This window comes from Bolinopsis microptera, chromosome 10 (assembly GCF_026151205.1).
Source record: "Bolinopsis microptera isolate Bmic1 chromosome 10, MBARI_Bmic_1.0, whole genome shotgun sequence".
NCBI lineage: Eukaryota > Metazoa > Ctenophora > Tentaculata > Lobata > Bolinopsidae > Bolinopsis > Bolinopsis microptera.
This window is the reverse complement of record NC_087081.1, coordinates 8,295,268-8,309,633: the sequence shown is the minus strand read 5'-3', so window position 1 is coordinate 8,309,633 and position 14,366 is coordinate 8,295,268. Positions and strand designations below refer to the sequence as shown.

The window sequence follows — 14,366 nt, the reverse complement described above, 5'->3', positions numbered from 1 at the left end:
CATATTTTAGTGTAAGTTTACTATTATATGGGTAAAATATATTAAAACGGAGCCTTTCAAACAAATTTGTTATTTCTTTGTTAAAATGAACTTAGACCGTAGGTAGTCATTTAATTTACTCGGCAAAGCGAAATTTTTCATTGTTATAGAGTTAATGTTATAATAGGTTTGGGATTAAGAGTTATTGTGGGTAGAATTATTCAGCAGCGGTAACTAGGGGTAACTGTAGTTATGCTATCTGATTCTCATTATATAAACCTGATTATTCTTTTCGCTGGAGCTTTAGTGTGAAAATTGTTGCATGAGCAATTGTAATTCATGGCTGAATGATTTTTAGTACTATAATAAATCATTCAAGTTTTATGTTCCGATATGCATTGCCATGACTCCTATCTTTAATTGAGAATCTGTGTAATTATTTCTACACAAGATTATATTATCTTGATTCTCGACCCTTCGTTTTGAGTGTACTGCCCCGCACCAGTATAAAATTAGAGGTTTATACGTGTAAGTCGACAGAAATTGAGCCTTGTTATGATAATCGGTTCGTATGCATAACTTATCACAACTTCATAAATCTTTAGCTTTGAGTTTGTACGTATAAGATTATTGTGTTGTAGGTTTTAAATTGTCCTATTCGCATGAATGTTAACTATGTACCTCAGAATTTGTCATTTGCCATTTGCTTAAGTCAACCGGCCCTTTCAAATTCTAAAGAAACAGAGAAATTGACAAACGGCCTTGAATTATACTGTCTTCACAGTTTTCTACCGTTTGCAGCTGGTTCCAAAGCGGTATAATCTAATAAACTGCTCGAGTAATGATCAAAAGTTTAGTAGGCACACGGCGAGTCTTTTTCTTATGCTAAACACAGGTGGTCAGTAGTGAACACATGTAATGACCGCCTCAATACTCACAATATACTCAACACTGATTTGTGTTCGGTACCTTCTGACCTTCTTTGTCGTACAAATTCGTACCAGATTTGAATTACGCAAATGTTTTTGATAACTATTGCTAAACGTAATTGATTGGTTGGCCTGGTATTAGTGGTATTGCTTAGCAAGGTGACATACATGAACAAGCTGCTGACATGCACAATCAAGCTTTTATCTGAGGAATTTATAGTAAATTTTCGACTGAGCTTCTTGAATACTGCGACTTTAAGTCGTCGGAAAGAAATTTTTCATTTACAATCGATTAGAAACGTTTACAGTATCCGTTTATTTTAAACTGTTGACAGCCTTGCGGTGAAACAAGACATGAACATTTTGACGAAATGAGGAAAAGGCTGTTTAATTAGTTTAATAAGTCGTTCATTTTATACTATTAGTGCTCTGTTAAATGTCTGTCAATCTTTTAGTTCTCACTTCTTCTTTATTTTATAAATTAGTATTAGTTAGATACGCTTCCATGCGTAACTTTTCGCGAGGTTGTTAGTATAGTTATAACTTATATCTGAAATCTGAGTAAAGCCATGTAATGGTCTACACGCTGCATGGCTCCACAATATTAAGGACTCGTTTTAATTACAAATGAAAAGCTCGAACATGATAGTAATTAACCAAGAACTATAATAAAACCCATTTTGTAACCTTCAAGCTGATGGAAGAGTGTTAACGTTTGAAAGTAGGGTTGCACGGTGGTGGTGGAGTTTGAATACAAAGCAGTGATGAGAATCATTTTAATAATCATCGAGATTATTCGGCTGTCCTGCGGAATGAATGTGTTAGGAAGGTGAGATAAAGGTTAATCATTCTCTTTTAACGCTCCATCAATTAGTGTCATTAAACGGTATATGTTTCCAGTTGATATGTTACAAAATTGCACGCGTACGTTATAATTACTTGATTATACAAGTTTTCGCCATGGTAGCGTTAGGGTAAATTAGGAAGTTATGAGCTAGGAAAATGAATTTATCGAGTTATGAAACATTGATTTTGAACAGCAACTTTGATATGGGAGCACCATTTACCACCAGCTGCAGGAATATGTAACTAATGACTAGTAATTAGAGCACTACATTCCTAAAAAGTAATAATTATAACCGTCTGCTAAAATTTAAACGCCTTTCAACTATAATTTTCATTAGAAGTGTAACAGAAAAAGGGAAGAAACATAAATTTATAAATGTAATTAGTGTATAAATAGGCTTATATTTATGGGTGCTATTGTGAATATTTAATATATATAATATATATTAATATATATTAATGTAACTTGTGAATATTTAAACGAAATGGCATTACAAAAGAGACCCCCAGGATGTGGGACCCATTGTTTAATTTCAGGACTGTCTACTTCTAGAGTTTGTCACTCAGTCTTGTTGACCTTGGACTCGCAAGCACATTGTCACATCAACTGCTATCTACAAAAACTTCAAACTTATCACATCTAATTAGTCTAATTTTTCAGTAATATTGCGAATGTTTGATTATTAATCACAGCAACTTTGATTGATAATATATTCAGACGCACACGTGCAAGTGAATTTCCGCACAAACCCCCAAATGGACCTACACGATCCTCCTATATTGCAAGTCAAGAAGTTCCTTGTTGAATGTTGAGGTTAACATATATAAAAATATAACAATCACTTGCAATTCAAATTGACTCAGTAGGTTAGCAATAGAATTGAAAACAAATAATTTAGATTCAGTTATGTTTGACAAATATTTTTCTCTCGGTCTGCCAATATACAAATGCAGGAAATTATAAACCTGCACCCTCAATCATGCCATACAATTCTCAAAGCTCCGATTTTATTGCTGCCAATTAGTTCCCGTGATACATTCTTAGATACTTTGAGAAAGACGGTGAAAAACATTCCTGATTTTTTTCAGTGCTAAAACCTAAACAATGATCATATTTCAGAATTACATACAATGATTGACCAGACTTTAGATACGGTAAACCAGGTGTAGTCAGTCCACATCCGGCCTGACTCCATAATAGAAGGAATTTATTTAATTCTAAATGAAGAGCACGAATAATGCCAGAACAATAAATTGATTATCTGTCTCGCTATAGAGGCACGACCAGGCAACCAGGCCTTGATAATTCAATTCAATTGTGCTGTTTTCATTGGTTCGAAGTTTGACATGGAAATATGTGGCCCAATCATTCAATTCAAGCATATTTTCCATACAATTCTATTTGTTACAGGATTTCTGCCAGATTAACTTCGTCAATGATCTGTAAAATAGTGCATGCTGTGATAAGAGACGGCGTCTTAATTCTGATACGTTTAATCATTCGCACTATCGATTCTATAACTTTCATTGTTTTGCAGGATTGCATCAAAACCTATTAAAGTATTGAGCTTCTGTAATCAATTATTATTTCCCCAAGAGCTTTACATGTTTGTTGCAACTCTCTCTGTAATATTCATTGTTGTTGGTGTTTTAACCCGAAACTGTGACGCTTCTGCTGCAGTTGGTGCAAGGTAATAATTCATTTTAGACTAAATTATTTAGTAATAATAAGATAACGAGAGGAACACAACATTTCTTTTCTTTCTGTCATATTCATTTTTCTGCTATTTTTCACTCACTCTTTACTTTTGGAGCCATACATGGTTAGTATAGCGAGCACTTTGGCATGTAGGGTGGAATGAAGACAACGAGATGAAACGTTAGAAATTTATGCTTCTTCACCGGTTCTCCCTATTTTGCATGCTGCGGGATTTCCTTCCATTTCATTTTATTCGACAGCTCATTGCGATACATTACAGATTTCAATAATTAGTCAAATCATAAATGTGAGGTATTAGTCAGTGTAAAATCCGGATCGGAGTTTTGTTTATGAGTCGCATGGTTGCAATGTATTTTTGTGTAAAATTGTATTGATCCCGGTTTTTTTTTCAGTGTTGGACTCGCAGCTCCTTTACAATGCGATCTTTGCCAACAAAAGGAGGACCACACCACCGAGTCGGAGCTGAATCTGCTGCACCACTACACAAATATACCCGTCTACAGAAAAGATGGAGATGTCATTCTTGGAGGTGGTGTAATAATGTTTTTGCTAACAAATATTTGAATACGTAATTATACTATTTACTATTCATGGCGCTGAAAAATTGTTTCTATCATTTTCAATACACATTTACAGGATTGTTCCCATTACAACGAATCGAGAACAGGACAGGAATCATAAGGTACAAAAACGTGGCTCTTGCAGAAATGATGGCTTGGACAATCGACAAAGTCAATGCTGATGAGAATGTCCTGCCTGGTATTACTCTAGGTGAGTTGAAATCATGGTCATCCATATCTTTTGAAGCTAAAACTACGAAACGTTTGTAAACATTTATTTCACAAGCTAAATTATTATCACAGTGCAGTTCAAGTACTAAAGTACTAACGTGATCAATCTAAACCCCATTTGCATATATTCCATGTATAAAAGTATAAAGGTTTATCATCACAAGTTTTAACTAGGCTACGAGATAAGAGATACACTGAATAACGCTCCGTTTGCAAGTGTACAGGCTCTGGAGCTCGCAGCAAAAAACGTGTTCGGAGTTGTCGGACCCGGGAGTAGTATGGTTGCCATTCATCTTGCATCCCTCTTAGGTGAGTGAAAACTCACATGTCAAGATAAAATGACTTTGTTATAAATACTGATTATGGTTTTTTTTGAAATAGAGGCTGAATACTTGAATAGTAAATTTTTTTCTTCATTTTCATCATTTAACTAAGATCTTTCTTTTTTTTTGAGATCTTTCATGTTCGATAGATAATTATTCTTTTCCATCAGGTTCACTTTCCTTTCCAATGGTAGCTTACTCATCAACCTCCGACCTTCTCTCTGACTCCAACAGATTCCGAATGTTTGCCAGAACTGTTCCTTCTGACAAGTACCAATGTAAGGCAATGGCTGATATCATCCATCATTACAAGTGGAGTTTTGTATCAATAATCTACTCTCCTGAACTGTATGGAAGAGAGGGAGCTGATGAGCTGACACATTTGTTGGAAAAGAAAAACACTTTTGTGGATAAGTTTCATCCTTTGATTGAGAGTAAAATTACTGATCAGGATCATTTGGATCAGGTTCGTTTTTTTAGGTTTCTGTTTTTCACGGCTTTTAGGTTGATTATACAATTATATTCCAATCTTCAAAAGCGTCACTAAAATACGTTTTCAATTGTCATTGTCAATTGTGTCACTTATTGACGCATACTAATTTATTTTCCCCAATACTACTTGATCAATTGCTGAATCTCAATCAAAACTATTGAAAAACTTGTATCCCAGCTGCTGAAGGGGATTGTAACGAAACCTCCAAACAGAAACACCTCACCAGCTTCTGTCATAGTCCTCTTTGCTACACGTGACTATGCTGAAAAGGTCATCAAGAGCGCTGTGAGACTTCAGGTTGGTCTGATAGTGTTTTATTGTACTGCCACCCACTTTGAAAATGACATGGTTAACCACCTTCCTTGTGCTGGTTGGTTATAGTTGTATTTGATCTTTTCATGGCGTTACTATGAAAAAAAGGGAAGAAAAAAGAACCAGAATATGCAATGAGTTGGAACGAAGTTAGAACATTTAGACATCAGACAGATTGTATAGCATTGAAATATAGTTTTGAGGAATGTATATCTGCACTTTGTGTCTGTGAGTTATACTACTCTGATTTGTATCTAACATTTCTAACTTTTTCATAATTTACAGGCTGATGGTATTAGATTCGACAATGTTACATGGATAGCTTCTGAATCTTGGGGCGCTAGACCTAATATCATAAGCCATTTCATGAAGTGAGTAGAGAATGTACTTTAAAACAATCCTCAGTTGGTGACGAGTTCAAAAGTATACCTTAGTTCTTTAGTACATAGTTACAGTACGATCGACAGCACAAAAATATGTTACATGCCTTCATACCAAACAATATTTGAATTATGTTTGTCTAGTCTAAACTTTCTTAAATTAAACCAACTCTTATTAAACTTGACTGCGAATTTGATTAGTGATCGATCATTCTTTGTTGTAAATAAATATAAGCATGCTTGTCGCCATAAGAATAGTTTTCCAAAAATAACAAAACAATAACTTATTTACAAAGCAAATAATTGATTTAGAATTGCGGTAAAGAGATATGCTCATTTAAATGTCATACCGTGATCGTGCAGCATTTTATTAAGGTATTCAGACAAGTATTAATATCGAAATAGTGAATTTATTTTATTGGTAGTTTTGCTATTAAAACTTATATCCTTTCAGGGCAAATATTGGCTATTTTATCGGAATGAAGATAAAAACCTTTCCGGTGACTGACTTCCTCGATCATTTTCGGCAAGTATAAATTTCAGGTCACACTTTATTGCAGTGTAAATTATTTTAAACTAAAAATCACACTTTTTTATCATATTCCATTAAAATCTCAGTTTTAGTCGTTTTAGGCAAAAACTATTAAAGCATTTTGAATGAAAACTATTAGAGTATTAAGAAGGGGTACAAAAAACATGACTTAAGTAAAAATTTAGAAATCTGACACCGGAGACTACTGAAAATCCTTGGTTTAAGCATTACTACAAAGAAGAATACTGTAAAGGAGAACTTGAAAACTGTCAGCACAAGGAATACCAACAGGTAGGGTATTTGTTGGCCATTAATCAGTAAATGGCAGGGATAAGTCTAAATATAACTTTAAGTATATCAAGGTACAATGATGACTATATTTACAATTCGATTGGTTTATAGACATCATGACAGATGGTTTGAATGTTAATCTAGGTGGTAATCCTGCGCGGTCGATCGCTTATTTCGAGACGTAATACAGCGTAAAAGTTGAAGACAAGTTCAATCAAATGGACCTTTAGACACTTATTCATCTTTCGTGCAATTATCTTGAAGTAAAGTTTTTTAGAATGGAAATACTTTTAGCTTTACTGATGGAAAGTTTCACGATGTTCTAGAGTCAACGTCATCCATTTAAGTGACAAAAGGACGCTACATGTCACAGAATGACTTGATTTTCCGTTAAAAGTAGCCATTAGGTAACTTCATGGCCTTAGCAATGTTTATTTCGTGTTGGAAGTAAATTATAAGCTCTCTGTGGAATTTGGCTAAACGTGGTATTGACGAAATTTACGAAATTACGTATAAATTGACAAAATGGCGACAAAATGGCGTACAAGGTCAAAATTTGTAACGGAAACGAATCAGCGCGCCAAACAAAGTAGACTGACTCGAACATTTCTCACGTGCGATAGCTCTACTGCGCGTTCCACAGACTTCCTGGCGCCATTTCACCGAAACTGCAGTTGTTTTGTGACGTTCGTAGCTCGAGTTATAGTTCAAAATGTATGCGAGTAGGCGTGTCTCTGACTTGTCTTATATTATTGCGTTTATCAAATACACGGATATTTGTAAACTTATCATACTTTATGCTATCGTTTGGAAAAGTTATTTGTACATAGATTCCAGAAATTTTCATGATTGCATCATTTTATTACAATTTATCATGAGCTTTTGAAAACAGTCCGACGCTGAGCCCAAATTTCAGCAAAATAACGCCGTTTTTTCGTAACACTTTTTTTGATTCAATGCCGTTTTAAAATCACGATATTCCAACAATGCAAGTTTTCCCAGAATTATGGCCGTGTGTTCTGATCTCATCATCGTTAGAACTATACCATGATACCAAAAATTTGTAAATCCGAGAAACAAAATAATTATTGATTATCACCTAGTTAATCTTCCGCTCAGGATCTTTACGATGAAGCCGTATTGCTAGCAGTTGAAGCGTTTGCTCACACTCTACATGATATCATTTTTAAGGAGGATATAGAACAAGGAATAACTGAAAGAAATAGTTCGGAACTTGATCAATGTGTCGTGGTGAGTTGGGAGCAGGATAATATGTTTTGAAATTGTACATTGTATATTGTACATTGTACATTGTACATTGTACATTGTACATTGTACATTGTACATTGTACATTGTACATTGTACATTGTATATTGTACAAACAGTAATGAAATGAAATGAGGTATTTATATCCCGCTCATATGATTAACCAACAACACAAGGAAGGTGTTTAACCATGTCAGAGCGGCTGACTGTGAGTGATGTGAGCAAAAGTGTAAAAGTGAACAAAATATAACTCATATCATCATTAGGCAAAGACAAAATAAAACTTTTAATCATAAGTCACTTATAGAATTCTATCAGGCAGCGAAACCTATTTCAAACACGACTGATCTCTACTTCCTAAGAAACTCGGCGATAGGAAAATGTATATTTCAAGAGCTCATAACAGGTATTTGGCATCATCACATTCACTTCTGATACAACTTAAATTCATTGGTTAATGAAGTCACCCAGTTGCCTTTTTTTCGCGCGAAAAGAGGTATAAAACGTGTGTTAACTTTTTTTAGATAAATTAACATCGATCAGAAGTTAAATGAATTCTGTTTGTATAATAAATTATATAATCGATTGGTTTTGATCTATATTGACTCTGCGAGATGATATTTAACAGTATCTAAACAAATCTAGATTCAACTTTTAAAGATTGATAAAACATTGATTTTTCAAAATTTCTTGACTAAGAAAAGGCATTTTGACACCTTAATCCCAGGAGAAATCCCCGTGCACATGATTGAACAAGTTAAAAGTTATGAAGGTACAAGGTTATCAAATCACGCTTTAAGTAGAATGAGCTAACAACACAATTATACGTTCGGCTATAAAGCAGTGTGTATGGAATTCGCATTAATTTCAGATGAACAGACAGTGAACATTAACACCATATTTCAAGTTCAACATTGCCACCATTCAATTATTTAAACATTTATACGCTTGCTGGAATTTATGGCTTAAAGCAACAACAAAAATATGAACGATTAAAAGCTAATTTAACGCAATCCCTCCGCAAGCATCTTTGCCGATTTAAGCCATTGCAGTTCATTGTGTGAGTAATCTGCAGACATAATGTTATTTTTAGATAAGCCCTTTGCTGTCTTTGCAGGTGTAACTCGAACTCGGACCAGAAAGGAATTGAGATTTAACGATACAACAGGAGACTTCGAAGCGATGTTCACCTATCTGACCGTCAAACACAGTCAGCTAGAAGACAGCACTTCAGGTGAGTTCAATGAACAGTATTTGTTATTTCAGTTTTATTTTAACCATAATTCTAGACCGTTTGATTGCGGAATTTCCCTCATCAAAATGAACAGCATAATTTGTACAGCTGACATAACAATTCGTTCAGTTAATGCTTTAATGGTACTCACAGAAACAGTAGTTTTTGTCACCGAGCAGCTGAAAATTACAACATTTCCTGGTTTCAAGACGTACTAATTGAGAGAAAGAAGAAAAAAAAAAAAGAAAAAAAAGATGTAATAATTGTCTATAATAGTATGGTAGAATTGATTACAGTTTTACGTACAACAACCGTTCAGATGCAGTAGAGGACGCACTCCACGACATAGGATACTGGGATATGACAGGATTATATGTTGACGATTATGACACAGTTCCTTTTGGAAATAGTCCTGTACCTGTATCTAAATGCAGCGTCGACTGTACTCCCGGACAGTGGAAGAGAACTCTGGTAAACATTGTGCCGCAACAGTTGCCAGTTTTGTCTTCCCTGTCTTTGAAATTACAACTTGCACAGGACTATAAGTATAATTATTAAAACTAGAAGTGTACCATACCTTTTTATTAACGTTAAGATCGGTGTAAGGAGTGGTTTTCAAAACTTTACATTTTGCAGGAGAAGAAGACTTGTTGGGAGTGTATTAACTGTGATGATTACTATTTCTCAAATACGACGAATTCTCTTAAATGTGAGAGATGCGAACGGGGCATGGAGTAAGTTTATTTATTTATCTTCATTCTTCATTCCATCTAAACTTGAAATACAGGGGCGGCCCATTCTATGTAGATTCTTTTGGGGAATCCATCACAAATTAAACTGATCAGCTTTTATACCCAGTATCTTTATACCATTGTAAAGTAGCAAGACCGACCATTTTACATAACAACTTATATTTTTAAAAGGACAAACGATGAGAAGACAAATTGTACGGAGATCCCTAGAACATTTCTGGACTATAAACACCCTGCAGCAATAGTTCTTATCATCATATCACTCATTGGAATGATATTGACTGCTATGACAATCGTGATATTCACCAAGTTTAGGTAACTGCTATGTCCAAATTTCATGGTAATGTAATTCATCGGTTATCACTTATCATAGATTTCATAAAAAACAATTTTTTTAAATTTTGAACCTAGCTCGAATTCAGGGACACACCGCTGGTGAAAGCAAGCAGTAGGGAGCTTTGTTTGGTGTTACTTGCTGGTATATTCCTCGGATTTATATCTACCTTCTTTTCTATTGGAGAACCATCGTCACCTGTTTGTCTGGTAATTACTGATTACTAATTACTAATTAAATTAATGATTCCACACAATCCCTAATTACTAAATAACTGAATGTATGTGCAAATACTCACAGTTACTGCCAAGAAATAAATAATCCGACACTTCTAATTCGTCTTGAATACAAAAGCACATCACCTCGTTCGTATTGCAAGATGACTTTCAAGCATGCAATTCATGCAACCTCGGAGGTATACAAATGTACGGAAACTTGTGATCATAATTAAGATACTAACCGACAAATATCCTCTACTGAACATCGTCCTCAGATGCAGCTGATGACTGGAGTACTTTTTGGTACACTAACGATTGTGCCGGTATTTTTGAAGACATTCAGGATTTACATACTCTTCTTTCAGGTATACTATTTTGTATTTTCCCTATCAGGTTAAATTTCCCTATCAGATTTAAATTTTGTTAGAAAATATCTTTATGAATTGTCAGTCATAACTAACTGCTCGGCAAAATTATATTCATACATGATCGGGAGCAGGGTATTCCATGTTAGTATCATTCTTCTTGTCAGGCAATTAAGTACTTAACGTGATTACTTTTTCAGTCCATCAAGTCAGCTGGTGGACCTCCGAAGTACTTACAACCGATGTGGCAGGGTATGGTGTGTATGATGTTAGTGCTCCTACAGATGATCATTCTCATGTTTGTTATCATCTGGCACCCACTCAAGAGACAGGAAGAGTTCCCTAACGATAGGTACAGTGTGTTTATAATTTTTAAACCTAATTTTAATTGTTGGAATTTATGACATAATATTTCATATAATTGGTTTTTATCAACATTACCTCAGGACAGTGCTACTGGTGTGTTCAGGAGTGCATTCACAAGACACAGTCATTGCTCTAGCGGTCCCTGTTGGATACATAGCATTCTTCTCTATTCTGAGTCTTATTTTAAGCTACAAAGTCCGGAAGCTTCCTTCCAATTTCCATGTAAGTTTTGATTTGGGTTATAATTCCATAACAGAAATACACGTTTTACATTGGGCACAGTTGTGAAAGGCAATAATGAAATTCGAATAATAAGATAATATAATTAATATTTTTTGGACAAAATGAGAGCCTCCACTCAGTTTTTCAAACAAAAAACTGAGTGAAGACTCTCTCCTTGTCCCAAAAATATCAATTATATGATCGACCCACTCAAGAGAACGAAATCAGATTACCATTAGAAATTCGAACAAATTGTAAAATTATTCATTAAAACGTTTCACAGGAAGCGAAGTATATTTGTTTAGCTCTAACCATAGCAATGATAGTTATGGTAGCGTTCGGATCGTCCTACTTTGTAACAGCCGGTGAGAATAAAATATTCGATTTAATTCCAAATAGTACCTTCCAATTTATAGCTTCGCGCCCTTCAAAATTTACTGTCATAAATTGTAAATCATATTATCAAAAGCGAAGTGATTTTAAATTATTCAGTCTTTTACAATGTTAAAGTTTGAAGAGCAGATTTTCAATTTCTTGAATGAACTTATTTTCCAGGGATATGGCAAAAGTTTTTGATTGTTATCGCCGCTCAAACGATAGCTCTGTCATTCCTAATACTTATCTTCTACAAGAAAGTGCTTATCATAGTTTTCTACCCTGAGAGAAATAAGATATGCTTTGCGAAGGATGCAATGAAAGTAAGCTAATTACATCTTATTAAGATACAATCATACATGTATAATAATAATATTTCATGTATTGCAAAAATCATTTACGTGAACTCTGGTCGGAGGTGAAACAAATTATTTTGATACATGACAGCGGACTCTGGGGTTTGATTGGTCAATAGTGGAAGTTGATGCTTAATTCCTGCCACGTATCAAAAAGTTTCGCCCCATATCCGCACCAGAATCCACGTTTATACTTTTAAACAATTCATAATAAGTATCATTCTTTAGATTTATACAGATATGTTTTTCGTAATCACATGAATTGATTTGAAACCGTTTCAGAATCTAGAAATGAGCCGAACAGAAAAGAGAAAGTCCTTCCTAGAGTCGCAGCATTGCCACATGTGTAACCAACCATTGCACGCCAAACCAGGAGCCGAGGCAGGCTTGATATCAGCGGCTAATATGCTTAGTGGGGTAAGAACCATCTCAATTATAAAGTATATGAGTCAATTATTAATGAGTTTATTAAGATCCTCCATATTATATAGTCTGTAAACCTTTGTAAACCCAATTCCGAATTTAAAACCCTGTGTTACAAACCACACCCAAACTAAACTCCCCATTTTCTGTTGAACTTGAATTCAATTACCAAAATCATAGGAAAGTGAAGCAAGTGAAAAATCGAATCTGGTAAGCAAAGTGGTATAAAGAACAAACGTTTGCTTTTGAACCCAAAAGCGTTAACCTGTTTATCTTTCATACACTAACTACAACGTTTTTGATTTGCAACATCTCTTAATCTTTAATCTTTCAATGAAATAAGAAATTTTCTATGAAACAAAGTATCCTTATAATGCATGCCTGATTTGTTTAATCCTGGTTATTATCCTGTACATAATCCACTGGAAAGTGAATATTTTGGAACAACAATGAGTGTTTAGTGGTAAGATTCGTATCGTACACATCGTACTTTATCTTTTAAAAAGGATCGGATCTTCATTGTCAGGATCGTCATTTCCGTGACTGTAGTTATTCTCACTTCAATGATATGTATCTACCGCCATCTATAAAATTAAATAAATCAGCCAATCTATAATTGTGCTGTTGCGATATTACAAATATCAAAAATAAATAAATAAAGATAAAACACTGATCGTGCTTTAGCTTTATATGCATGCAATTGCAGCATTGTGGTCGAAACTAATAAATTTATGTCTAGTTATTCGTTAATTTGCAGATAGGGATCAGAGGTGGATATTCTCAGGTGAGAAGCCAAAAAGTCAGTAAAAATGTGCGTATAAGCTTACTAATGTACAAAATACTTTGTGAAGCTGTAATATTAAGGTACAGCAATATTGAATTTGAAGCAAATTTTCGAAGCAGCAGATCGTAGATTATCAAATTTCGATTTTTTGGATAAGGGTCACAGCTTTGTTTTTGAACAAGCTAAAATTTTTGAAAAGTACGGCGCTACGAATGATATCAGCTGCCCAAAAGCAATTCGAAGCACCCAATTTTGCATGCATGCTAAATGAAATGAGCCATTATCAAACATCAACTAATTTTCCCGCACGCTTGATTCCACCATATTACTTTTACTGTGCTATGATAATTGGACATGTACGTATGTACGTATGCTTCTCGAATGAAACAAATTCCATTACAAATTGTTATTCTCCTCGAATGAATGCAATAAATGGCTGAATAAAGTTAACTTATAAAAATATTTCAGATACCGAAAGTGGCCGAAAAAGACAAAGTTGTGATAGATAAGGAACTTCAAACCCAAACCACTGAATGTAACATTGCCTCTACTCTCGAATCAGGATCAGCACTTTAGGGACCCGTTCTTTATTCATATAGATTATAGATTTATTTTACAATTTGCGTATAGACCTGAACATTCTTAGGATACAACTTCTTTATCTGTTTGCATGAGAAACTATATTTAAATTCTATCTAGCTTATTATTAAAATCGTACCGAATTGTTTATTTAGCATTAAAATGCTTTGTGTTAGTAATAATAAGTGGGGATCTTTAAACGTTTAAATTAGATATTCCCAAACGTTTTAAAGGATGAATTTAAAAATGGTGTTACTTCATCTTACTGGTCGCAATAAAGACAATATCTATCGACAAAGTTGCAATTGTAATAACGGTGGCTATAAAGAAGCCATATTTACTTGATATGACTTGATAACGGGTAACGGTACCTTAATGAGTCCCTGTGATATATATTTGACAGGTTATGAGGTTTTCGTGGTGAAGGGACTGTCACTCGATCGTTTTTGTGCTTCTTCTGTTCTGCATAGCTTATATTTCGATAAATGTCTGTTC

At 34.5% G+C, this 14,366-nt stretch overlaps 1 protein-coding gene across 2 annotated transcripts; it reads left to right on the top strand.

Moving 5' to 3' along the window:
- Positions 1 to 1,600: 1,600 nt before the first annotated feature.
- LOC134821964 (metabotropic glutamate receptor 3-like) lies at positions 1,601 to 14,366 on the top strand. 2 transcript variants are annotated; one of them, XM_063832798.1, is made up of 24 exons: positions 1,601 to 1,737; positions 3,867 to 4,003; positions 4,111 to 4,245; positions 4,440 to 4,574; positions 4,759 to 5,054; positions 5,259 to 5,378; positions 5,679 to 5,764; positions 6,228 to 6,299; positions 6,491 to 6,596; positions 7,716 to 7,847; positions 8,182 to 8,269; positions 8,981 to 9,097; positions 9,417 to 9,568; positions 9,734 to 9,831; positions 10,021 to 10,164; positions 10,272 to 10,392; positions 10,677 to 10,766; positions 10,967 to 11,118; positions 11,213 to 11,354; positions 11,638 to 11,719; positions 11,910 to 12,052; positions 12,368 to 12,502; positions 12,689 to 12,718; positions 13,761 to 13,962. In XM_063832798.1, exons 1-24 carry the CDS (start codon positions 1,673 to 1,675, stop codon positions 13,866 to 13,868), a joined length of 2,886 nt encoding a protein of 961 aa, XP_063688868.1. In that variant the 5' UTR covers positions 1,601 to 1,672; the 3' UTR covers positions 13,869 to 13,962. The 2 variants fall into 2 exon arrangements, with proteins under 2 accessions (XP_063688868.1, XP_063688869.1); XM_063832799.1 differs by lacking the exon at positions 12,689 to 12,718 and having other exon boundaries at positions 13,761 to 14,366.

What these genes read in the sequence shown, in the direction of transcription:
- LOC134821964 (XM_063832798.1), top strand. Translation starts at nt 1,673, where the DNA reads ATGAGAATCATTTTAATAATCATCGAGATTATTCGGCTGTCCTGCGGA. An exon ending in GGAATGAATGTGTTAGGAAG is followed by an intron (nt 1,738 to 3,866) that starts GTGAGATAAAGG and finishes TTTTTTTTTCAG; the next exon opens with TGTTGGACTCGCAGCTCCTT. An exon ending in AACTTGATCAATGTGTCGTG is followed by an intron (nt 7,848 to 8,181) that starts GTGAGTTGGGAG and finishes GAATTCTATCAG; the next exon opens with GCAGCGAAACCTATTTCAAA.